A 25,966-nucleotide genomic window follows, 5' to 3' on the forward strand; every position below is an offset into this window, starting at 1 on the left:
CTGTTGCGTGACCTACTCGCCTGCACGTATGCCGGATGCGTGCGGGTCAACGTGCACTAGACAGCTCTTTGGATTCGTAAGTCGCCCCAAGGACACCTCTGTCTTAGTGACTGCTTGACGACTGCTCGACGTTTGCATCGTATCACGGGAGTTGTCGTCGCGCCGGTGATGCTTGTGAATCTGTTGGGGATTCAATCATGGATCTGCAGTTCTGTCCGATTGGTACTTCGGTACTCGGTCAGGGACCTGCAATTTCACGTCCTCCGTAATACTGTTCGGCCCCGCGGGGGTGGACCCCACTGTTCAGTTGGGGCCTTGCCTTCGTAATCCTGTTCAGCGGTCCCTCCCCGGGTTCCACTTGTTCAGTTGGAGTGTGTTAAGTTGCCGGCCTGTGCTGGATCCACGGCTGGATCACCAGAGGATCACTGGCATCACCGGTCGACGGCATCAACCGGGACTCGTGTAAGTTTCGAACGGCGGGGCAGGAATCGAGTTACGGTCAATACTTGGGCTTTCCGCTGAATCTTGGAGTTATCTCGTGTACGAGGATACGTCACGTAGATTTGTTAGTTCTTTCAAGAGATCCCATTTTTAAGGAAAACTTATTGAAAACACGTCAGAGTTTATAACTTTCCAATATTTTCAAAAGTTTAGTGTCGCAAAAGTAGAATATTAAACAGTTTAGTACATCGACTCGTATGTCCCTTTTACAAGATACGAAATGGTATATGCAGTGTCAGTAGCTTCATTTTCTTTTTCCCGTTCCAAGTTGGATAAATGTGTCTTTGATACCAAATGCTGCCAGTAGGGCTAATTATTGTACGATTTTTATAAAGATCGATGTAATTATTATGTAGGATGTAGGTATTGCGTGTATGGAAGTTTTGTTTGAAATTTGGAAAGATTTGTGTAAGCGTTACGTAGAAGATGATTGTTTTTGTAGTTGTATACGTTTTTTTGTGTAGATCGTTAATCTGTAACTGCGTGTAAGTGTTAACTGTGTACCTTCTTGTGTCAGCTCGTGCGTTCCCCCTCCCTTTCTCCGTTGTTTTGAAAGTTGCTCACAGAAACTAAGGTACAAGGAGTCATTCAGTCGTCTCCTGTCGTACGAGTAACTCGGATCGTATTGCGTCAGATTTGTAACGTATTCCAATCTATTGGTGGCGTCGGTTCTTCATTACTATCATTAGTATATTTTTCGTATTATTCATTGCTATATTTTTTACTATCGTTTATATCTTGATATTAATATCATTTATTTAATAAACATTTATTTAACGATTCATTGGACATTAAAATAATGAAATTAAGTGGTTTTCTAAAACTTCTTGTTTTAATTTTTCTTCAATCATTTATTTACTAAATTATACTGTTATTAGCTTCTAATATTAGCTTCTTTCGTAAGCTTTTATAACAAAATTTAAGTTTGACTGCGATTTCATTTAATTATTTTATACATTTGTTTTAATTTCTCATTATTTTTTGTGCAAGTTATTTATCGATAGCAGTAATAATATAAAAGTAACAGGAATATCAACATATAAACGCAATAACATTTAATGATCAATCCAATGAATTTTAATGATCAATTTAATGATCAATCCAATGAATTTATTTTAACTAAGACAGCTTTGTATGAACAATTCTGTAGTCTTTTTCTTCGAACATGGGTAACGTTCCATATACAATTTATATTTATTTTAAAATATATTTGGTACATATTTCATAATAGATCATTTCTTAATTATTTGAAATACTAAGATGACAGTAAAGACGATTAAATAAATTATTTTACTATTACCGATATATGAAATCATTCTCCTATTTCAAACGAATTTTTAACGAATCATCTTGTTTCTATTATTATTAACGAATTATCTATTGTTTCAAATTGAGTTATTTCAAAACAATTCACTTATCGAATTCAATTTCTTTGCTATATCATGTAAATTTACAGTAGTTAACGTCATAAACTTGCAACTTAGTAACAGTTAGATACAAATACCTCGAAGCAAGGTTTCGCGCGTGTTTGTGCAATATGCTTTAAGTATATTTAGTGACCAACTTTTGAATTCCTGCAAATATTTTCCAATATTTATAACACGCGACTATAGTGTATTAGTGGAATGTATATTTCGTATTCTAATAACGAAAATTCACAGCATGTATTCTAATAGCGAACAGTATAATTCTTACAAACATTTGCATTTCATTCACGATATTTGTAAGCATTTGTTCGCTATCGAGAAATATCTCACAACTTTCAACTAATATTTTTCATATTTGTTCCAATTTCTTAATAATAATTTTTAAATATAAAGAAATAGCAGTATTTCCTAAATAAACGTTCGATAGGGAAAAGAAAAAATTGTCGAAACAACGTTTCGCTTCTTTTCCACCCCCGCAGCCCCCGCAACTAAACAGCTTTATTTTCAGGGAATATTTGTGACCGCGCGCAATGCGGTTGTAGAGTCAGTGTTTGCTACGCAATAGTTCCTTTTCAATATTTTAAAATCACGATAGTCTTGATCAAATTCGATCGAATAATCATACGCGAAAATAATAAAATTTTATCAATCAAATTTATACGCGCTATTAGAGTTCTTGTTCGCCGATCATAATTTAAGCGGTCGCGGTAACGTAGTCTTTTATTTTTCTTTTTTTATATATTTATTTTTCTGAATATTCGTTTTCGGTATTAGAGTCAGTGCCTCCCTCAAGAGGATAAAGCCTCTCCCGGAGCTCAAGAACGTAAGTAGTTTTATATATTGTACTTCAATTATGTCTATTCTGTATATTTTAAACTTTCATATTAGAGTTTTAGTTTTTATACTTATCAAAATTTATTAGAATTTCAATCCCCATTATTACTAAAGTCACTGAAGTTAATAAACTTTCATTTTTCATTATCTCCAACCTTTTAAATAATCAGCAATCACTCATCGTGTTTTGTTCTGTAACAGATTCTTCGCAACCTCCATTTCCACCACTGGACCCTACACAGTTCCTGATGATATTCGTCCTCTGTTTCTCCGCTTCGAACGGTGAGTCGCATGCGTTTCTGTTCCTCCGGTCACTCAATCATGTCGTAGGACGAAAGGTCCGAATCGGCACGGGTGACTGGTTGTATTACGTAGAATTTTTTGCGAGCATAGTGACCGCGGGTATTCTTTATACCCGTGAGTAGTAACATTCCTTTTTCAAATTTATTAATTTAGGATAGGTCTTCTTGCACTGCGCGATTATAATAATTAGTTTTTTAATAGTTAGGTTAAACATATACACTTGAGAATATATTCGTGTTATTTATAAATATGCATGTTAATATTCCATATGAATATTTGCAAATGGCAAATATCTACACGAATATACATGTACGACATAAATATACCTGATCTTAAGCAATGAATTGATCGTGACAATAAGTCACGTTCTTCAGACAACTCAATATTAAATAAAATTCATTTTTTTCCGTACAAGAATGTGTGAAATTTTGCGTGCAAGAAGACACTTCGCGACAGGCAGATTTTTGAATCAAAGCAATAATTTTGAACACTGGTTCTGCATTTTCGAGTATGTGCTTTGATAAGGAGATCGCCTGAGATTATTTCTTTCTTAGTAATATGCTTAGAGTCATTGTTCTATTTGATTGAGTCACAGTCTTTTTTAATTAATGCTACCTTTTCTCAATATTAAAATTTTGTTCTGATTTATTAAATTAATAAAGTAGAGTTACTTAGTTACTATTAAATTAACAAAGTAGAGTTAATAAAAAATGAAATAGTAAAATATAAAATCAAAGAACGTTAGTCCGTTAAATAAAAATTACACAAACTAATCATCTTTTTAGATCAGGATTTTCAGGTTTAACCCCTTCCGTGTCCATTGTCAGGATCTCATTCACGTGCCCAGGTGCTACTTGAATGGGAGAAAAACATTGGGCACGATGATCTAGAATTAAGTAATATAATAATTTCTCAGCGACTGACGATGCGTTAGTGTATCGTGCACGACGTATTTTCCACACTGTGTGTGTGTGTTGTTAGGTCGTGGAATTGCGTCGCTTTTTCTCATTCATTACAACTTCAAATATTAAAAATGTCGAGACATATATCGATTTAATTTACGTCTCGATACAATTTGAATTTCTGATAATATTATCCACGCGATTAAGTGTAATCATGTTCTAAATATTGCTATCAATTGCAATTATAATTCCAAGTTTACTTACATTTACTTTAACGATATAATTTCCTCAGGCGTGTTTTATCACGTTCTACGCAATGATCACTAGCCTTCGTCAGTCGATTTCAGGAAATGGTACGTACCTTAGAGTGTGCATGATGTGTTAAGCTCGGGTGTCGGAGGCGTCCCGGGACGTCCTCTCTAGTGTAGGACCTTTGCACCCGGGCGTTTGTGTGAGAACCGTGGAGCGAGTGTGTTGGTGTGCCTGTTTTGCCATTTTTTAAATATAGCGCTAGGTAGGATAGGTAGTATACTTTCTGGTGTGTCTGTTAATTATAAGTAGGTAGGGCCGGGCAGGTTGGCACAGTCTCTGGTCGGGTAGGCGCGTTTTCGCGTGACCAACCTGTTTCAGGAAATTTATTTGAAAAATCGACGGTGATACCGGCACGAGTAGAGCATGCTCTCGTCTCTGGTTTTGCCTATCGTTTTTTCGAATTTCGCGGTCGCGGTCGCGAGTGGGCGTACGAACGTTTATCGCTCGAGCACGCACATGCGAGTGGGCAACGATCACCGCTGTGATCGTTGGTCAGTCCATGCGCACTTCAATCAGCTTCCGCGGTTTATATTTTTATTTCACCTTTATAAGTTTTTTTTTGTTTGCGATTTAGAAGTCTCGAGCTTAGATTTAAGTTTCAGCGGGCATTGCGCCCGAAGAACGAAGAGGCTATAAGCCGAAGAGGCCCGGCAAACTGTCACTCAAGAGGGCAACTACTAATGGCTCCCCATCCTCTGGGTCATCCAGAGCATGGGAAGTCATTATTGTTACTACTTTGTCACTATGCTCGCTTTTAGTATTTTTAGTAGTAGTAGTAGTCCTTGCTTTTCTGGCCGATGTATATATCGGTCCATCGTCCCATTGGGCAAATCGCGATTTTTCTTATTAGTGTTGCGACAAATTAATTACGGGTTGTATTAGAGTAGCGAAATAACCTCGCGGCTTTTTATTAGTGTGGCGTGAAAATGATTACGGTTTGAATTAGAGTTGCGATAAAATGATAATCGCGTTTGCTTTAGAGTTGCGAATTACGATATCGCGATTGTCTTTTGCAATTTATATTATGAATTTTTAGAATTTATTCTGTTTTCTATTATCTAAAATTAGATTATAAAAATGTTAGTTTTCAATTAATTTCATAGTATTGCAAGTTTTAGTATCAGAATATTTGAAGTAGCTTTTTCATATAGTAAATAGTAATTTTTATTAAATTCACTATAAGAGTTAGCATTGCGATATTGTTCCATCGCGATTTCTACTAATTTTTCCTGTTAGCGTTGCGATAACGAATGATCGCGTTTTCTTAAGTAGAGTTGCGTTTATAAAATGCCCAAACCCTCCGACTGCATTAGTCGGACACTGTTCCTGGATCACACGATACAGCTGCAAGAGCTGTGCAAGTGTGATCGTTCATCGGCAACCTCCTAAATGGTTGCACTGCGATATGTCAGCCCTCCACTCGCGATTTTTCTTATTAGTGTTGCGATAAATTAATTGCGGGTTGTATTAGAGTTGCGAAATAACATCGCGGCTTTGCATTAGTGTGGCGAGAAAATGATTACGGTTTGAATTAGAGTTGCGATAAAATGATAATCGCGTTTGCTTTAGAGTTGCGAATTACGATATCGCGATTGCCTTTTGCAATTTTTAGAATTTTTCCTATTTTCTATTTTTTAAAATTAGATTATACAAGTGTTCGCTTTATTTTATAGTATTGCAAGTAGCAATACCAGAATATTTAAAATAGCTTCTTCATATAGTAAATAGTCATTTTTATTAAATTCACTATAAGAGTTAGCGTTGCGATATTGTTCCATCGCGAGTTCTACTTATTTTTCCCTTTAGCGTTGCGACAACGAATGAACGCGTTTTGTTAAGTAGAGTTGCGTTTACAAAATACCCAAACCCTCCGACTGTATTTGTCGGACACTGTTCCTGGATCACACGATACAGCTGCAAGAGCTGTGCAAGTGTGATCGTTCATCAGCAACCTCCTAAATGGTTGCAGTACGATCCCTCGCTATTAGTGTTGCGTATTGTTTAAATACGAGTGCGTAGATTTAAATTTATTAGCGTTGCGTCTCAAGGTTCGGGAATTTTCAAACTTTTCTTTTTTTTTTATTTTAATGATAGATTAATTGATATTGGAGATATAACAAAGCACTCTTCGCGTTTGATTTTGAGAATTTTCTGCTTCATAAATATGAGTAGTAAATTAGCGTTGCGAAACAAGAATATTCTGTTCCACTCTCGGCGTGTTGATCGGGTTTATATAGAGTGGAAGACGATCGAATCTTTGTAGCCCTTCTGGCTACTGCTTTGTTTTTTTTTCAGCGCCCCTTATTAGTACGTTTATTACTGAAAATACTGCTAAAAGACTTATTTCTGTATCAGTGTTAACGTTACCATAACTGCTAAAATACAGAACTTTATTACGAATATATAATGTATGGAATTGTGAGCGATTTCATGCGTAACAAAGTATTATAATGAAATATCTTAATGTTGCTATGAAGGCTTGAAATATTTTTTAAAATTTAATTCATTGCTATTAGAATTAATGCTAGTGATTGTTCGTTCTTAGAACCATAACTTCCAGACTTTTTTCAACCACGCTATTTTCAATCTTTTAACAGTAATATAGAATTTTATAAATATTCGAATTTCATTTGCATGAAACAAAAGTTCATTCGCGATCATCGTTCGTTTGTAACAAAAATTCTGCATAAAATGATTGATGTGCATATCTTTCGGTTCACTATGTTACAAGTCACTATGTTGTTGTAGGAAATAATAAGTAGTATTAAAAGTTAAAAGACAAAGCAAGTGATTTTATAATAATCGGGTTTTCTCTCATCTTAGTTATTTCAAATAAACTTTTCAATTTTTAATTCAGTTTAAATTCAATTGCTTAAAATTCTTATTTTCAACGTAACCCTAATTTCGATTAAAAGAATACAAACAATTCTCTATTTTTGCTAAATTTTAATCAATAGTAATTTGATCTATAATTGACCATTATTAGTAGTTTATTTTTCATATATAAAATGTTCTCGTTTTAAAGATGCCTGTTTCTTTTATATCTAATGCTGTAAATGAGTTTGTTTCAGATTCATCAATTTACAGAAAATACATTTCAGTTATATAATCGAACATTTCATAGCATATTAAATATGTACGCTAGAGGCCGAATGATTTTTCTTTTATTGTTCGGACTTCTTCTTGTCATTCCTCCCATTTTTAAGAGAAGCATATTGCGGTCACGTCAGAGTTTATAGCTTTCGATATCTTCAAAAGTTTATTACAACAAATCGTTTGTCTCTTTTGCAAGACTCTATATTGCATATAGAGTATCAATAGTTTCATTTTCCTTCTCTGGTTCCAAATTAGACAATTCTGTCTTTGATACCAAATGCTGCCAGTAGGGTTGTGTATTATTGGTCAATATTTGTACTTTCTTCATTTTTTTTTTTCTTCGTGGAGGAAACCTTCATAGGCGCCCCGTGCCCTCCGGTGAGAGGGCGCCGGGTAGTGCTGGATTCGCACCGGCTAAAACCTCCACGGTGATCATCCCGACGTTTGATAGAGGTGCCCCGGGGTCTCTTGCGAATTGCTACAGGGGGACCACACCCCCTAGTGCCGCGTTCTTTGGTCATGTCGCTTCTGGGGGGGGGGGGTGCAGTGCCGCTCCCTTGCGGAGTATGGAGTCTCTTCGTCGCGGCGCTCTCGCTGGATCGCGCGTTTTCACCCTGTTTCGTTCCGTTCGCTCCTTCGCCAGCATCACTTGCTCGCAGAAGGTGCGGACGGCGGTGCATTCCTGGCGGGTCAATGTTTGTACTGATCGATGTACTCGTTGTGTAGGAGATAGATGTTGTGTTGTCTATATTTTGTTGTCTGTGTTTTGTTTTACGTTTGTAAAGATTCGTCTTAACTGTATATGGGTGGGATATGTTGTGTTGTCTATGTTTTGTTTTATGTTTGTACAGATTTGTCTAAACCGTGTATGAGAGAGAGAGAGAGAGAGAGAGGGAGATTGTGCGCGATGTATGCCTTGTTTCAAGTCTGTTAAGATTCATGTACGCGCTGCGTGGGAGACAGGTGTTTCGAAACATCTATCTCTTTACGCAGGTCCATGAGGTAGAATCTGAACTCGACATTCTCGTTAACAGCTTGAATGTCGACATTTTTGTGTAATGTTGAGTGACTCATGGGCGGGTCTCGTGCGTAGTCACCTCCTCGTGGTGAGACCTGGTAATTGGCATCGTTTTCCAAAAATTAATCAGTTGATTAATCTTTTGAAAACGATGCCAAGCCAAGAACTACGCCAATACAGTCCCGTTTGGATCATCAAAAGTCACGGATAGAATTTTGGATGATCTAAACTGGATTGCAAGGTAGGACACCGTGGGACACCGTGGGACACCGTGGGATATGTCTTGACTATGTCAAGTCCATCGTGGACCCATTCTGTATAATGATACTTATCTGCCTTGGAATAAAATACAAAGATCTATTCTCCTTTCTATTATTTTTTCCTTTTTTACTCTTATTTATTATTTTTTGCACGGGAGCGCGTCGCGTGGGTCCATTGATTCTTTCGAAATATCGCGAACTCGTTCGTACGCGCTGCAATTTTGAATTTATTCTCCGATTGGTTGCTGTTTCTCGTTGGCTTCTCCCTACTTTTAAGGAAAAGTTAGTTCAGACATCTCGATGTTTATAATTTTTCGATATTGTCCAAAATTGAGTGTCGCGAAAATAGAACGTTAAGCAGTTTAGTACAACGAGTCGTACAGTAGCGGACAAAAGTTTAAGACGATGATTTGTAAACCGGATTACAAACATCTTATACGCATATTGTTCTTCTATTCGGTTTGTCTCTTTGGAATAACGTAGCTGTATGTTTGACCTTCGTAACCTCAGACAGTCAGTTGTTAAATACAAACAATGTAGGAGTTACAACAGTTAGTTACCGCCTAGCACTTGGAAACAGTGGACATTAGTTTAAGACGATCTGTGTAAAACGTGAGTACGAGTACAGTTTTTGAACATTTTGATTCTGGAATGTCAAAATCATTGTTTAGTGTACCTTTTATTGCTTAAAATTCATTTAGGTAGGAACAGACTATGGGTAAATCAAAGAATTTACTTGAAAACGAAAGGGAACAAATCGTAAGGCTGCGAAAGCAAAGTAAAACCTTCACCGAAATAGCAAATATAGTGAACAGGTCAGAAACAGCTTGTAAACAAGCTTGGTATAAATTTTTAAAGACAGGCATGTATTGCGATCAACCGAAAAACGGAAGACCACGGAAAACAACACCGAAAATGGATCGCCGGATTCATCGATTGAGCGAAAAGGATCGTTTTCGTAGTGCAAATAATATTGCTGCGGAGATAAACTATGAAAACGATACACAAATTAGTGCTAGAACTGTTAGGAGAAGATTAGAAGACTTTAACTTAAGAGGACGAAAACCCCAAAAGAAACCACTGCTGAGTTCTAGGAATCGAAAAAGACGACTTGCATTTGCTAAAGCTCATAAGCATTGGACAAGTGAAGATTGGCAAAAGGTATTGTTTTCTGACGAATCGAAATTCAGTCGCGTCTCTTCTGACGGGGTACGGTACGTTAGACGTCGAATTGGCGAAAGTTTGAAAACACAGTGCGTTTTAAAAACTCTTAAACATGGTGGTGGCAACGTTATGGTGTGGGCGTGTTTTTCTCGAAGCGGCCCTGGTCCGATATGTCGTATCAATGGAATTATGGACCGTTTTCAATACAAGGACATACTCAAGAACACAATGTTACCTTTTGCACGCAACAATATGAGTGATGATTTTATTTTTCAAAATGATAATGATCCGAAGCACACGGCTCGGGTTGTGAAACAGTTTTTTCAAGAAGAAAATATCACCGTGCTGCCGTGGCCGTCGCAATCACCAGACATTAACCCAATCGAGAATTTGTGAAGCATCATAAAAAAGACAGTACAAGGTTATAAACCGAAAAATTTAAATGAACTTTACTCTACGATTGAAACAGCCTGGAATAATATTACGGTAGATTAATATAAAAAATTAATAGATTCTATGCCAAGAAGATGTACCGAAGGGATAAGAAATAACGGATATTGAACAAAATATTGAATTTAAACAAAAATTGTGTATATTTTTTAACCAAAAATTAATATTTTTTGTATAGTCTTAAACTTTTGACCGACGAAATATTATACAGATTTCGTTCCTTTTTTATAACTTAGCTATTGAGCAAAATATCAAAATGAAATTTTTTTTCTAAGTGTACAAACAAATGTACAATTAGTTAATACCAAAAGTAGAACACCGTATTTATATTTTTTATGGAAAGTAAATCAATTATTTATTTCTTCCATTTCGTCTTAAACTTTTGTCCGCTACTGTATGTCCCTTTTGAAAGAATCGAAACTGTATATACATACAGTGTCAGTAGCTTCATTTTCTTTCTTTCTTTCCAAGCTAAAAAAATTATACGATGTTTATAAAGACCGATGTAATCATCATGTGGGATATACATAAGTATTGCGTGTGTATGCTTTGTTTTGAATTTGGAAAGAATCATGTAGTACGTGCTGCGTGGAAGATGAATGTTTTTGCAGATGTATACGTTTGTTTTTGTGTACATCGTTTAACTTTTCATATCTGCTTGTGCCACCGGCTCGTGCAAGCCTACACGACTTTGGAAATTGCGTAGCGAAACTAAGGACGAGGAAGTCTTTCAGTCGTCTGATTTCGTACCGATAACATGGCAACGTTACTATTCGTTACTATATTTTTTACTATCGTTTATATCTCATTATTAATATCATTTAATTAATATACATTTATTTAACGATTCATTCAACGTTAAGATAATGAAATTAAGCGGTTTTTTGACATTTTTCATTCAATTTTTCTTCGGTCGTCTATTTATTAAATGATACTGTTACCGGTAGCTTCTATCCTAAGCTTTCGTAATAAAATTTGAGTTGGATTGTGTTTTCATCTAATTATTTTATATGTTTGTTTTGACTTGTATTTATTTTTTGTGCAGGTTATTGATAGACAGCAGGAATAATATAGAAGTAGCAGCAATATTAATATATGAACGCAACGACGATTAATGATCGATCCGATGAATTTTCGTGAAAATTTGGTAATGTTTAATTTATTTTAACTAAGACAGCTGTGTATGAACGATTCTATTGTTTTTTTATTCGAGCATGGGTAACTTTTGATATGAAATTTATATTTATTTAAATATATATTTGATACATATTTCATAATAAATAATTTCTTAATTATTTGGAATACTAAAATGAAAGTAAATATGATTAAATAAATCGTTGTTCTATTTCGAATATATGAAATACTTCTCTTATTTCAAACGAATTTGTAACGAATTATTTTATTGTTTCAATGTAATTCGCGATATAGAATTCTTGATAATTTAACGATAGCTTCGTAGACAGTTTGAAACATAAAAATCTTGATAACAATAGCTTTAACTTACTTCGATAAATATCGTAACGTTCACATATCGAATTCAAATTATTTTACTATATTATGTAAATTTGCTATAGTTAACGTCATATTCTTGGAACTTCATAGCTTATATTTTTTTCATTGAGGTGACGCGCAAATAGACTCAAGTAATTTTGAACACTGCTTTTGCATTTTCGAAAATGTGCTGTGATAAAGATATTGCCTGAGATTATTTCTATCTTGGTAATTACATTTAGAATCAACTATTCCATTTCATCGAGTCTTAGTCTTTTCTCAATTATTGCTACACGTTTTGTAACATCAAAATTTCACTGATTTATTAAATTAATAAAGCAGAGTCATTCTAATCAGAAACGAAGTAGTAAAATATAAGATCAAAGAATGTTAGTCCGTTAAACACAAATTAGACAAATTAATCATCTTTTTAGATTAGGATTTTCAGGTTTAACCCTTTCCATAATCATTGTCAGGATCTCATTCACGTGCCCAGGTGCTACTTGAATGGGAGAAAGACATTGGACACGATGATCATAGTTAATGTAATAATTTCTCAGCGACTGACGACGCGTTAGTGTATCGTGCACGACGTATTTTCCACATTATGTGTGTGTGATTAGGCCGTGGAATTGTGTCGATTTTTCTCATTCGTTACAACTTCGAATATTAAAAATGTCGAGACATATATTCATCCAATTTACGTCTCGATACAATTACAATTTCTGATAATATCATCCACACGATTAAGTGTACTCACACTCTTGATATTGTTATCAATTGCAATTATAATTTCAAGTTTATTTACATTTACTTTAACGATATAATTTCCTCAGGCGTGTTTTATCACGTTCTACGCAATGGTCACTAGCCTTCGTCAATTGATTTCAGGAAAATGGTACGTAAATTAGAGTGTGCATGTTGTATGTTAAGCTCGGGTGTCGGAGGCGTCCCGGGACGTCCTCTCTAGTGTAGGTCCCTTGCGCCCGAGCGTTTGTGTGAGAACCGTGGAGCGAGTGCGTTGGTGTGCCTGTTTCGCTATTTTTTAAATATAGCGCTAGGTAGGATAGGTAGTATACTTTCTGGTGTGTTTGTTAAGTATAAGTAGGTAGGGCCGGGCAGGTTGGCACAGTCTTTGATCGGGTAGGCGCGTTTTCGAGTGACCAATCTGTTTCTGGAAATTTAATTTGAAAAATCGATGGTGAAACTGGCACGAGTAGAGCATGCTCTCGTCTCTGGTTTTGCTTTCCGATTTTTTGAATTTTTCTACAATCGAGAGTAGAAATAATAAAAAAAAAAAAAAAAAAAAAAAACAGAAAGCCAAGAACTATCATAGTAGCGATTTATGGTTTCCCCATATTTCTGCACGCCCTTGGCCTTTCAACGGAACGAAAACGAAACTGTTCCTTTGGCAACTTCCGACGAAATAGCACCCCGTAGAGCTATAGAATTCCGAATCTCCATCCGGCGAATTTCCGAAAAGGGTCAAAATCGTTTGGCGTTATTTAGAACAACAACCTTCCTTTTGCCTATCGAACCATCGCCATGGCTACAACTGTGGAAACGAACGAACGATAGAGGCGGTCCAGACACCGTAGAAAATGAGATCGAGGGATTCGAACGAGCCAGACGATTCACGCACCAGCCACAAAAACTATCCTTTGCATTTCTCGCCGCGATTCGATTTAAGCACGGACAAACGTTCCGATTCTGTTCGCACGGGCTTGTCCAAGAAGATTGGATCGCATTGAAGCTGGGGACCTTGGAATTGGAGGGACGTCCCGCCCTTCCAGACGCGATGAAGAAGTGACTGGAGGGTATATAAAATGGTGTACCGAATCACTTACCTGGTATTGGATTGCCATGCGACCCTTTCCGGTCATTCGACGAGACGAGGCAAACCCGACAGAGACGAAGCCAAACCGGATAAATTATTGGCGGGGTCCCCGATCTTTTCTCCTTTTCGCGGCTTGAATACAGAATCATGCTCGAATTTCATCGAACCAACTGGCCGAAACAGACTCGTCACTCACTGTTAAATACGTTTTTTCCCTTTGCGACCAACCGTGGCCCATGCGAAATCGAACGTTGCAAATCCTGCAGCGCATTATGCATTCAGCGAGGACGTTGATGGACGACGGTCTCTTGTTTCGCTACTTTTGCTGCTTTACTGGCGTATCGCATCGAAAAGTTTCGAACGATCAATAGTCGAAAAACGGACCGTAAAATGATCAATGCAGATGTATATCGTCAACGTTCTCGGTATTATGTATATTCCATTGACATTCTCGGCGTCGTTTTGTTTCGAACGTGGCATTTCATGTCGCCTTTCAATAACGATAACATTGTTTCAGATCTTTTGTTATACAGGATCGTTTCTCGTCGAGAAGTTAGTCGATTCAATGAAAAAGGGACAAATGAAAGACCAATAAGAATAGACGGAGGGCGAGCGTGAAACAAAATTAGGCCAGTCACGAATCAGAGAACTAGCTTGGAAAGAAAATTAAATCGTCAGCAGTGTCACCGATATTAATTTCTTCGTTTGATTCGGTTTTAGAACGTAAGACCATCCGTGAATAAGGTTGATCGACTCTGGTAAGAGATTCAGCATTGAAGAATGCGCTTTGCATTCTTTCGCGATTTAATTTAATCACGGATCGAACGTCTATATTCTTCATTGCGGAATTCTCCAGAAAAATTGAATTTTATTCAGCTCGTTCTTCATGCTAATCAACGATTCTGATGCTCGGTATTCTCTTACTATCGGTCATGATCTTACGACGCTTCTACACATTTTACGAATGTAACGAGTTTCGTTTCGAACGAAAATAAATTAATTGAAATTCTTTTCAAAAAATGGTAAATGTATCGTGATAATCGTACGGAGTCCCATATTTTCCACCAACCGATGCAAAATTTTTTATCTGGATAAAGAAGTGAAATGCAGCGAGACGACTTTTAACATAATCAGTTTTTCTTAAATTAATTTTTAACAAAACCATGGCTTTTTAATCGCATAGATTATTGTGAATGATGTTCAGGAATTTAATTTAATCCACACTTCTTGCGAATTTAATATCGAGAATGGAAGCTTCGTTGCTTCTGTCCAACGACGAGATTTTAATTACATTGACGATTTTTGATCGGAAGATACGCTAACGTACTATCTCCGACTAGCACGATCGGGAACGCGTTTTGTTTTCACCTATCTTTCTCTTTCTATGTATTTTGTGAAACGATATTTAAGAAATAACGATGTTAATAATAGATCTGCGAAATATCGGAGGGAAGATAACAGCAGAGTTACTTGTGCTGGGCACGATCCTTACGTTTCATCCAGATTAGATTTCGAAACCTACGCTTCCACCTACGAAACTGTTCATGGAAATTGCATTATTCCTTTTCTCTCTCTTTTTTTTTTGTGGGTTCGTTAAATAATTTTGTATCGTTTGTTTTCTTTTGTTAGACTGCTTTACGACTGTATGATTGCTTGCACCTGTATCTTGTACAAGGATTAATATATTAAGTTGAACTAGAGTAAAGTAAACTCGCTTTCCCGAAAATCTGTATTATCTGAATGTGATCGGTCACTCTTGTGCACGAAAGCTCGCGTTATTGCGCGAAAATAATGTGCGCACTTAGCCGCGCTCATATTGTGAAACTTGTTGTTATAGTAGAGAAATGAAATGTAACGATGAGCTGAATTAAAAGATATGTACAAGTTTTAATCGTGTTGGCAAAACTTAAAGCTCCCATTGCTGTAGCCGCTTTTGGGGAAACTTGGGAAAACTTAAAGGTTAGCAAGTGTATAAATTTCGAGGCGTTTACGATTGTGGAAATCGGTGTTGGTAAAATTATAAACGAGCTGCAGGTTAGATATATAACCACAGGGGGCTTCAAGATCCTCTTATTGTTAAAGATTATTACGTAGAATTTTAAACAATGGCACGAATTATCGCACCGTATAAACATAAGTTTACGTACTACGAGAAATAATTTCTGGGATATTTGTTGCAAGTTTTCAACATATATCGATAGTTATTGGTACACGGTGAATCGTTTCGGTTGCCAGTACAGATTATGGACCTATCGAATATTGATTTATCGCTTCACTTACCAAATATAGGATTACCACGATGCGTCGCTAGGCCACCAAGCGTGAGTACGTGCGAGTGATCCGCCGTTACGACGAGAAGCGTCTCTGACAAGTCCACTTCCTTCATCACTGCTCTCACGGCTTCCTCCAGCGCCAGTGTTTCGTCTAACGCTCGATAGGCATTGTTATAGTGATGCGCGTGATCGATTCTGCCACCTGGAGACAAGCAAATAGACCCTTCGTGTTGAATTAGATGTCTAGGAAAATGCAGTTAGTATAGCGAACGGTCATGGTATGAGGATACAAGCGAATAATCTACGAAAAATTTACTGTAAATTATTGAGAAAAATAGTCACTGTCAGAAATAATTTTAAATAAAGTATTTGAAGGCTGAAGTTGTACATAAAATCATCTGGCATCAGTTGAATTTTGTTAGCTATTAAGCTGTTGCTATTAACATAAATATCAATTAACGCGATAATTTGACGCGATAATTCAATTTGATCGAAAGTTGGCAGAACGAACCACATGACATGAAATATCCTTTGACAGAGCTAACCGACCAACAAGTTCTATTCAATTTAGAATCAACTTTACGTGTACTATGAAAAACTCTGGACGTGAGTAACTTTAAAATCAATATTGTCACGTTACAGAAAGCTACCTATAATCCTGTCAACGACTTTAATATCTTTAAAGTTAAAAGAAAAGTGAAGTACGAACTTTTTTAACTTCCTAAAAGCTATAAAGTATAGTATAAACAAAAGAACAAATGCACATTTCTGACGTCAAACGCCTCACACTCAACTGACTCGACACGACAACGACGTTACAGATTTCACGAGAAGCGAATTTAAAAATTAACCCTTTGCTACACTAGTCAGACTATATTCCTGACATTTTATTTAACTTCACTGTTTATGAAAGAATATACTTTCGTAGAAAAATGGCTATTTATTCTCCGTTACGAAAATATTATTAATAATTCGCATGTCTTCTAGCCTTCTTGCGATGACGACACACTTATGCGATAAGCCTATTACGAATACCGATTATACATTGTTCATTATAGTACACATAATCATCGTAAAGTATACATAATCATCGTATAGTATACATAATCATCGTATTAACCCCTCCATAATCAATAACGTAACGTCGATATCCAACATACGCGTATCGCAGTAGATGTATCGTCGTGTGAGAAAGCCCTTATCCTTTTTCCTGTCGCTGTGAAGGGATGGCGAAAACCGGATAAAAGAAGGAACAAAACTAGGGACGAAATTAGAGATCCAACGCAGGGGAAACGAGCGTCATCAGCATTACTGTCGAACTCGCGTTTGTGAAAGTACCATGGTCATTGGCAGTTAACGCTAATTATTCAGAACGATCCGCAAGAATCCCGGATTCAATTATCGAGCGAGCAAACGACGTTGCCTCCGGAATGGATTACTGAAAGTTCGACTTAAAGTTCACCAGTACGCCACTTAGAAACGATCGAGAATGGCAGGATCGATATTACGTAGAATCGGAAGCGTGCACGCGTTCAAGGGAGCGAGAATTGAATCGAGAGTGTGGAATCGAATTCGGTTGCAGGGTGGATCGAAGCAATCAGGGATGAAACGAGACATTCTGCAGTTCGATCTTAGGCTATCGCGTTAAAAGACCCAATGGTATGCCGTATCGCTTGGCTCGACTAAGCGGCGCCATGGCTAACTGCAACGATCCGATTTTACTGGTGAGCATTAATTTTGTCCCGACCACGTTACGCCGAACTTGTGAATGAATACGCCGTATCGTATTTGCGATGACCAGTATTTACGACGACGGAGAAGATTGAATGGGATAGGGAAGATGGTGTGAACGATACAAGCGAGGAGAATCGATGTTTCGATGGCGTATATTGCGTTCGATATCAGGAATTTACGTAAACCGTGATCAATCGAGGGGTTAAATGGAATTGTGATACACATGAATTTTTCTAGAAACGAAACTAATAGAGAAAACAATAAGATGCGTATTTATCTAAAGGATTTTGTTATAACTATCGAAACGCATGAATACAGTAGACTTCCTTCTATACGTATAGGTAATTTTTTAATCGAACGAGTAGAAACTATTTTTATTTATCATAAATAAATTTGCAATTTATAATTACTAATCACGTCAAAAACTTCTTCGTCAAATGCAGCAATATTTCGGTATAACATTATTATAGGTGCACATTGTTATCGAAAACGTATCAAATTCACGAATCCATGCGTAATAATAGAATCAGAGAATTTCAATATAATTATTCACATTGCCCCGTTTCACTGTATAGTATGCATTGTGACTCAGCTTCTCTCCTTGTTACTAGAAATGATTATAGGGGTCGGAGTTAATTACGAATATAATTACATTAGTCGAAATGGTAGTGGATCCTGCTATATAGGGAAAATTCTACTAAAAATATAACAAATGGTCTATTTGCGAAAGTTGAAATTCAGCTTTAATTAGATTCGTGTCGATGAATAATCATATAACCACGTCAATTGGTAATAGTATATACCGTGGAATATCTTTGCCTCTGTTTACCATAGCAAACGTTGTTCCAATAAATCAACAATCGCGATAAAACACGAATGAGTACGTCTACGAATAACCCACTAAGTGGAACGTTATTTCTGCTTGGATATATCAGTAAATAAATATCGTATCCATTGCAGTCTAAGATTGAGAAATGTATCAAACAAATTGCTTTAAAAGTGAAAATGATTCATCGACAACAAAACGATATAGTTTCTTGTTTATCGCTACGAGATCGTGAACAAATATTTTATAAAATCATACAACACTTCTGCACTCGATGGGAACACGTATTCGAGAGCATGATATTTATGTGTTAGAAGAGTAGGTAGGTGTGCCACTAGCATGCACGTTGGCGAATGATGAATTTGTGTAACGAACACTGTGTGGTTTGGTGAACGTTCCTCGTCGCTGTCAACCAAAGGTAGTTCAGAGCGGAATGCCCATACGGCGAAGAGTAAATTTGATTTGGAACGAAAAAATTAATGGACCGAGAAAAACTGATATTGAAAATATTACGTGCAACGATCCTTCTGGGATTGAAACTAGTATTAATATCCAACAGTATTGCCAAAAATTATTTCGAGAGATTAAAGCGTGAAAAAGTATTTTTCATTTCATTCAGCCGAGTGAATTCCATTTCATCGATTACACGTGCACAGGGCGTGATGAAAAGTATAAGTTTTAATACGCGCATAATGAAATTAAATGATACTATATGCATTGTGTGTAGCGTGCATTCGCAGAAGGGGAATTCGTTGTTGAAATAACTGGAAAAATGAAAATTTGCGTTTCAACGTAGGCGAGCTATATGAAGCAGTATTGCTTCACTTTTTGTATCTATTTCGTTTTGTACAATTTCCACCGTGTTCACCAAAGCTTTTTAGTTATTTTCATAAAGCTTGTATGGAATGAATTCTTCTTACAAAAAATATCATCGTTCCGTTTTTCGTTTGGAAATAGAGATGCAATAGCTTTAATTGATTTTTCCTGGCATTTGATGCACAACAGTGACGTGAAGTTTCACCACGGGTCAGCGCTATTGCTATTGAATCATAGGACAAAGATTTCGTTGAAAAAGCTATTGTACTACAATCGCTTTCATACCTTTCCAAGTAGTTTACCTAGCAGCAAATTTAATTTTTTGAAAATACGTACTTTGTTATAAAAGTAAAATCAAACTTTTCACAATCAAAATTTATCAGAAAAAAATATTCCAACCATATAAAGGTAAAATTGTACAAAGGTTTATAAGCAACGACGATCAAACATTCATCGAATTTATTTTGGATACAATATCGATATCTGTCGAGTAAAAGAATACCACATTTTACATAATTGATATTTTAGAAAAATATCATTTTATCCTACAATTGGCAAAAAATCAAGGAACCATTTAATATCTACTCAAGCCAAATTACAGCGTCGTTTAAGAACTCGCGTAAAATTAAGATCTATAGGAGAGATTCGCAGGAAGCCTCGTAATGAACGCTTATTCGACGCGCCAACTTCGCAGTTCCTTCTATCCGATTCAAATTTCAGATTTTCATCTGAATAACTCAGGACCAGTGCGACAAATAACTTACATTAAAGCGTCGATTTGCAGCGACGCGACGATTCCGCGCATCTGTTTAGCTACTCGTCAACCTTTTACAAGTATTTTCATATTTCAGCTACGTATAAACTGACAGGTAAAAATATTTGATAGGTATCGACTAACGATAGGAATAAATCCTTTATGAATATATTACGTGTATTGCACGAATCATTTTGGAATTTTATTTGCACTGTAACGAGTTCTCTATAGTAATTATTCAAATACCTCCGCAAATCACTGTAAAAATTCCAAGCAATCGTTTGATTCTACTCGACTATGTATGCATATAAATTCAGGATCAAATTAAAACCATACAGCCGAAAATAAATGCATGACATTAGTTTTTTAAATTTGCCCCACTAATTCCTCTGCTCTCATGGTTTTTCACACGTGCATTTTTTTTCTCTTGATGGGTTTAAACATGTTGACGAAGCCTCTCGACGCAACAAGAACACGGATAAGACATCCCACGGGTAGGCAGAGGAAAAAGTATTCGGTTGTTTTTCACGGGTTGCACCATGTGATCTCTTAAACGCAGCTCGTCCCAGCTGACGCGGTTTTACCGGAGATGCTTATTTTTATTTAGCATAAAATTAGATAAATTCCCGGCGAGAAAAACCTAAATCCCCTTTTTCTCATTTGTACGGATTGTTCAGAATTTTCATGTGGAGTTTACCGTAATCGCGGAATAAAAGTTTCAGCTTTCAGCGCTCGATGGGAATGATTTTAACAAATAAAATGGAGGGAGAGAGAAAATTGTAAAAATCTGGTGGAACGTTATTTTCTAACGAAAAACTGAAATGTTTCATCGAGAGCAGTTACCCGGTGAACCGAATAACACGGAATATATTTTACGCTACGTGTCCAAATCGCGATTATTATCGGGCCAAACAAGTTTTATTGAAATTGTTGTTTCTCGTAAATTCCAAATAGTATCTTATGTTACGATGAATTTATAAATTTAATCATGATAAATATATTTGGTTAAACATCGTAGTAATTATTATTATAATTACGAAAGCTCACAGGAGATGACTTTAATATAAATAGCCACATCATTCGTTTCAAATGTCCAAAGATCAATGAGTCGACAAATGCTACCAAGCGGTTTTTTGATAAACGACCATGACTCTCCCTTCTCCACGTTAGCAATCGTTATTCCCAAATAGCTTGGAAAATTTCACATTTTCGTTACGAACGCCCAGTGTTTAATATTAAAGATATTATCAAACCTATTACGCCAAATAGTATCGAGATACATCTTTTTACATTAATGCTTAGATCAGCTATCAGAAAACAGATCATTTTGGCTGATGTGATGTTAATCGCAAGTAAGCTGGGATCTCAGCATGGCATGATAAGGGTGCTTCCACAGAAGAGGCCTCTTTTCCCTCATTCAATAAATAAATATTATTGCATTTATCATCTTACTTCGATTAATGCATTATCACGCGGGTTGCATGAAACTATCGCAATAATGATATCTTGCACGCTAGATTGAATCAGAATATTACAAATCAGGCGATATCTCGGATTACAGATCAACAATGTGAAATGAAACTTGGTTCGTGGAATACATTAGAAGTTCGGCAAACTGTGGAGTCAACTGATTCTATAACCGAAATCTTAGTAGACTCGCAGGCGAGAGGATGGTGTATTCGATGCGTTCAACCGAGCCAGGGATATCTTGCCAAAATTTATCCGTGGAGGTACGGGTTCTCCAGCTGGTGGCGGGGGAGCAACAGTTGTCGTGCTGTAGGAAACTTTGGATCCGGATTTCGGTATCGTTTACAAAGCAGCCACGTCTGTGCTCGACGAACGAAGACGATCTTGGGGTGAAGTTCGAAGTATAATCGACCAGCGACGTTATACTATCGCCCGATAATGGAACGACGCGACGTGCCGGATCTGATTATGCCAACGACGCGTATTCCGTTATCTTGGAAGCACGCGATTTTCTCTCACGTTAGTTCGACGCGTACCTCTATATGATGCTCATTGAACCGATAACGTTGTTCGTGTAGTATATTCAAGGTGAACCTGTTGTTGGAGAGAATTAACACATTCGAGACGTACAACGAGATGCCAGGTATGCATTGTGCAAGAAATTAATACTACTCGATGCTCTGAATGTTATTCGAAAGATAATATTATACGAAGGTGAGGCAACAGAAAATGACGTAAAAAATTTAACAATAAGTGGTAATATTTTCTGGAAGAAATACTGTTTCGCAGTATCCATTTCACAATGCCACTGGATCTTGCACAAGTTATGACATCAATGTTGCGAAATGCATCGACATTCAGCAATATAATACCATTGAAAAACAACAAACCGAGAATCAGATACGATTTACCAAGTGAAATCGGTTGTCACAAGGGAATTAATCAAAGTTTTGCGTGTACAAAGCCGATTGGTTTACAATAGGTGCAAGTTATAGCGTGCGATGTCATGCTCAGAATTCAATCGAATGAAAGAAGAGGAAACAAAGGGAAGATAAAAAAATGCAAGACAATAAAGAATTGCAACATTTGAAATGTTGTATATAAAATCGTTTCTCCAGCGACGCATGAATATGTTTCGCAATTCTTAGAAATTTCAAGTTATTGAAATAATACATATTCCTGTTCAAACCTTAAGATTGCAGGTCTACAAATGTTTCTTCTCCTACTTTATATATAATTTTATTTTAATAAGAAGCCAACGAACCAGCGAAAAAGCCAGCGGTTGTATGTATATACACATAAAGGAACAATTATTATTCCGTCTACGAACGATAAAATACACGAGAAAAGATTCCATGGCCAGGAAAATGGCTGGTTCAGCGGTCTCTTCTGGGCGAGAAAGGAGAAGACAAAAAAGAAGTGTATTTTCGTACAAGTCGAGAAAACGTTTTTCCCGACGACGAAAGAACGTGAGATGTACATACCGGTTACCGGGAGGTGGAAAGCTATAAACTCGATAAAGTACAGAACGCTGACGCAATCTTCGCGCAGGAAACTCGTGTTTCCCTATTCTCGAAAGAGGAACACTCTCGAGAGTATTAGCTCAATCGTATTCTGTCGTCGAAAGATTTCAATTACGTAGCCACATGCGCGTCGATTATAAAATTCACACGAAGGTGGTGAGAGATAAGTAGGAAACGATGAAACGCGAAGCTTGCTCGGATTCGACAAATTCTTTTCAAGGTTCGTTATAGTTACTTCAAGCGCATACATCTTTCATAGTTCCACGTATCCGAATTTCGTTTTGCCATCCACTGATTTTTGAACGCGCGATAGTAACGACGAAACTATTCGATAAAACATTGTGGTAATGCATCCACGAGAAGTTGGAAGCACATAAGTCCTACATACATACCTTCAACGAAAAGGAAATATCCTTCGGGATTTTTCGTCAAAACACGGAGCGCCTTTATCGTCATTTCTGCCAGCGACGGGTCACCACTTCCATTCGTGTTTCGGTCGACGTCGAAGTCCATATGAGAGTAGGAAAATAGCCCTGAAATGATGGAAAGCACGAAACAGAGTGAGTCACGGAATTTCTAAGAGGACAGCTTCTATCTCGTGATCGAGCTTCGTTATATTATAATCGTAGAACAATTAAAACATATTTACAATGGAGAATATAGAAATCTAAGAAACATGTCCAAAATGTAAAAGAAACATTTCAATTTATCGTTGGTTAATAACGTTGCTTATTATACAATATCGAAGGCAATCAACAGTTCTGATCAATAGACCACGTGTAATCTCAAACTCAAACGTTACGCCGATCATAATTAGGGCAGACTAACTAAGGGCTAACTGTATTGAAGGATTAACGCAATCGTGCAAGATCGATGATTACCAGGAGGCATAATATATAATCCATATTGTTCAATCTGCATTATTCTTCAGCGACCTACATTATTTAGCGTACATCTACATTCATAACTGAATCGTACAGGTTTTTATTGTACAATTTTTCTCTTCTTCTTTCTTGTTGCGTATGAATAACATAAAACACGATAATATTCAGAGAAAAAGAATTTTCCTCAACTTTGTTTCGTATTATAAATTGATTAACAGCAAAAAGCGAGGATTATAATATAAGCAAATACTTTCGTGCGGTGGAGTATACTTGGATCACGTAGGTCTTGGCGAATGTCACGAATTCCGTTTAAATTCATCGCTAATAAATTCCTCTTTCTTCCCCTATACGTATGTATAAATGTAGAAACGTGTTTCTGTTCGTTACCTAGCAGATGGTTCACTTTCCGTGGATCGACGTTCTCGAACTGCTCCTTGTTAGCAACGTATTTCGCGGCTGCGTTCCGCAGCCGATGGTTCCTCGACCACTCCTCGATCAGATTTCTTCCGTCCAATCGCCTGCCTTCCTTATCCGGCTCTTCCGGATCCTGGATCACTTTCGGCACGAAATGACGCCTACCTCCGCCGAGCACCACCTACGATCGATTGTGATTTCATTGCCGCGTATTTTATCGAGAGACGGATGAAACCGGATTTCGAAGTAATAAACTCGAACATTTGTCAAGCGTTCGAATGGCTGGGTTCGCGGATAACTCGGTTCCACGGAATTAACCTTCGACTTTACGAAAGGTACAGTCGAGGATATCAATTGAACGACTTGATCTACGGAACGGTGATTCTTCTCCGAGTCCTGAAAATGATTTCCCACGATTGATTTTGTGTATGGAAAATCACTCATGCAAATTCTTATGTTTCTAAGTATTTCAATTACAATTCTTTAATTTGGATAATATCAAATCGATTATTTAATTTGATTCGAATTATTTCTATTTTTTTTTTTTTTTTTTTTTTTTTAAGTATTTGGATTTTGCTTAGTTTGCTGCTATCTAGAGTTTGCTTCCTATCGATGCGTTTCATTCGTTTTTTGGTTATAGCATTAAATACAAAGGCTAGTTATTTCCATTATGAACTTTATAAAAATCCTGTAATTAATCATAGTTTTAAAAGGATAGAGAGCAAAGGATTTTTAATATCATCTACGTTAAATTAATTATTACTTCACATACGCGTATTAAAGTAAAAGAGAAGGCTTGGACTTATTTAGAATTATCGTCGCTTATCCTTGTAACATACTGAATTTTGTTCCAACAATCGGATTTAGATTTAAATTCAGCAAGTTTATCGTTCGTGACAAAATTTCGTTCCACGCTTTTCATTTTCGGACCTTCTATTTTCGAATGTTCTTCTGACGCACGTGTTTGTGTTCCATCAGAGAACGCGATCCCAAAAGCAATTTTGTAGAATTTCAAAGTCAACCGAAGAGAAATGTTCTTTCGTTCATCCGTGAGATTTTCCATTTCGGTGATTGCAGCTTCTGTTTTTTTTTCCAGACAACCCGAAACAGAAAGTCGCATATAAAAAGGATTACGAGTACCCGACCTACGTTACACGTTTTTATGTTTTAACATTATCAATGAGAAACGCATACAATACATTTTGAAATATTTTTTCAAAACGTTACTTTATTTTGGAACGGATTGTTTACCATATTATTCATATTAATGTGGACATTTGATGCATAGCAATTGAACGAGGATTATATCTTTCTCTTTTTAAATGAATGGTCCTCTTATGTTTCATTCGAAATGAGATATTTTTTCATTCCAGCGCAATTTCTCTTTCCTTCGCTATTTAAAAGAGTTGCAGTACTCTAATTTACCATAATCCATGCTAATGTTCGTCTACATGTTTTCAAGCCGCGAAAAATAAAAAAATTGAAGTCTACATAAAAGTGAACGAGCTATGTTAACACATGGAATATATTAAATTCAAATGCAACTAAAACAAAATTTTCTCTTTTATAAATATACGTATGCTTATAATCCGATGAATAATACCTTCCAATCTTTTATAACAAATTTTTGAACGATAATTATCCGTACGATTTTATTATTTTAAGGAATGGAAAGCTAAA

At 36.6% G+C, this 25,966-nt stretch overlaps 1 protein-coding gene across 2 annotated transcripts in view; it reads right to left on the reverse strand.

The window, feature by feature from the left end:
- LOC132916364 (alkaline phosphatase-like) overlaps positions 1–25,966 on the reverse strand; it is a 261,957-nt gene that overhangs the window by 55,660 nt on the left and 180,331 nt on the right. For both annotated transcript variants that reach the window (XM_060976283.1, XM_060976292.1), the window contains exons 5-7: positions 24,260–24,467; positions 23,381–23,521; positions 15,876–16,070 (exon numbers count right to left, since the gene is read on the reverse strand). In XM_060976283.1, the coding sequence (XP_060832266.1) occupies positions 15,876–16,070; positions 23,381–23,521; positions 24,260–24,467 (544 nt within the window). The remainder of the gene's footprint in view (positions 1–15,875; positions 16,071–23,380; positions 23,522–24,259; positions 24,468–25,966) is intronic.

This window comes from Bombus pascuorum, chromosome 1 (genome assembly GCF_905332965.1).
Source record: "Bombus pascuorum chromosome 1, iyBomPasc1.1, whole genome shotgun sequence".
Taxonomy (NCBI): Eukaryota; Metazoa; Arthropoda; class Insecta; order Hymenoptera; family Apidae; genus Bombus; species Bombus pascuorum.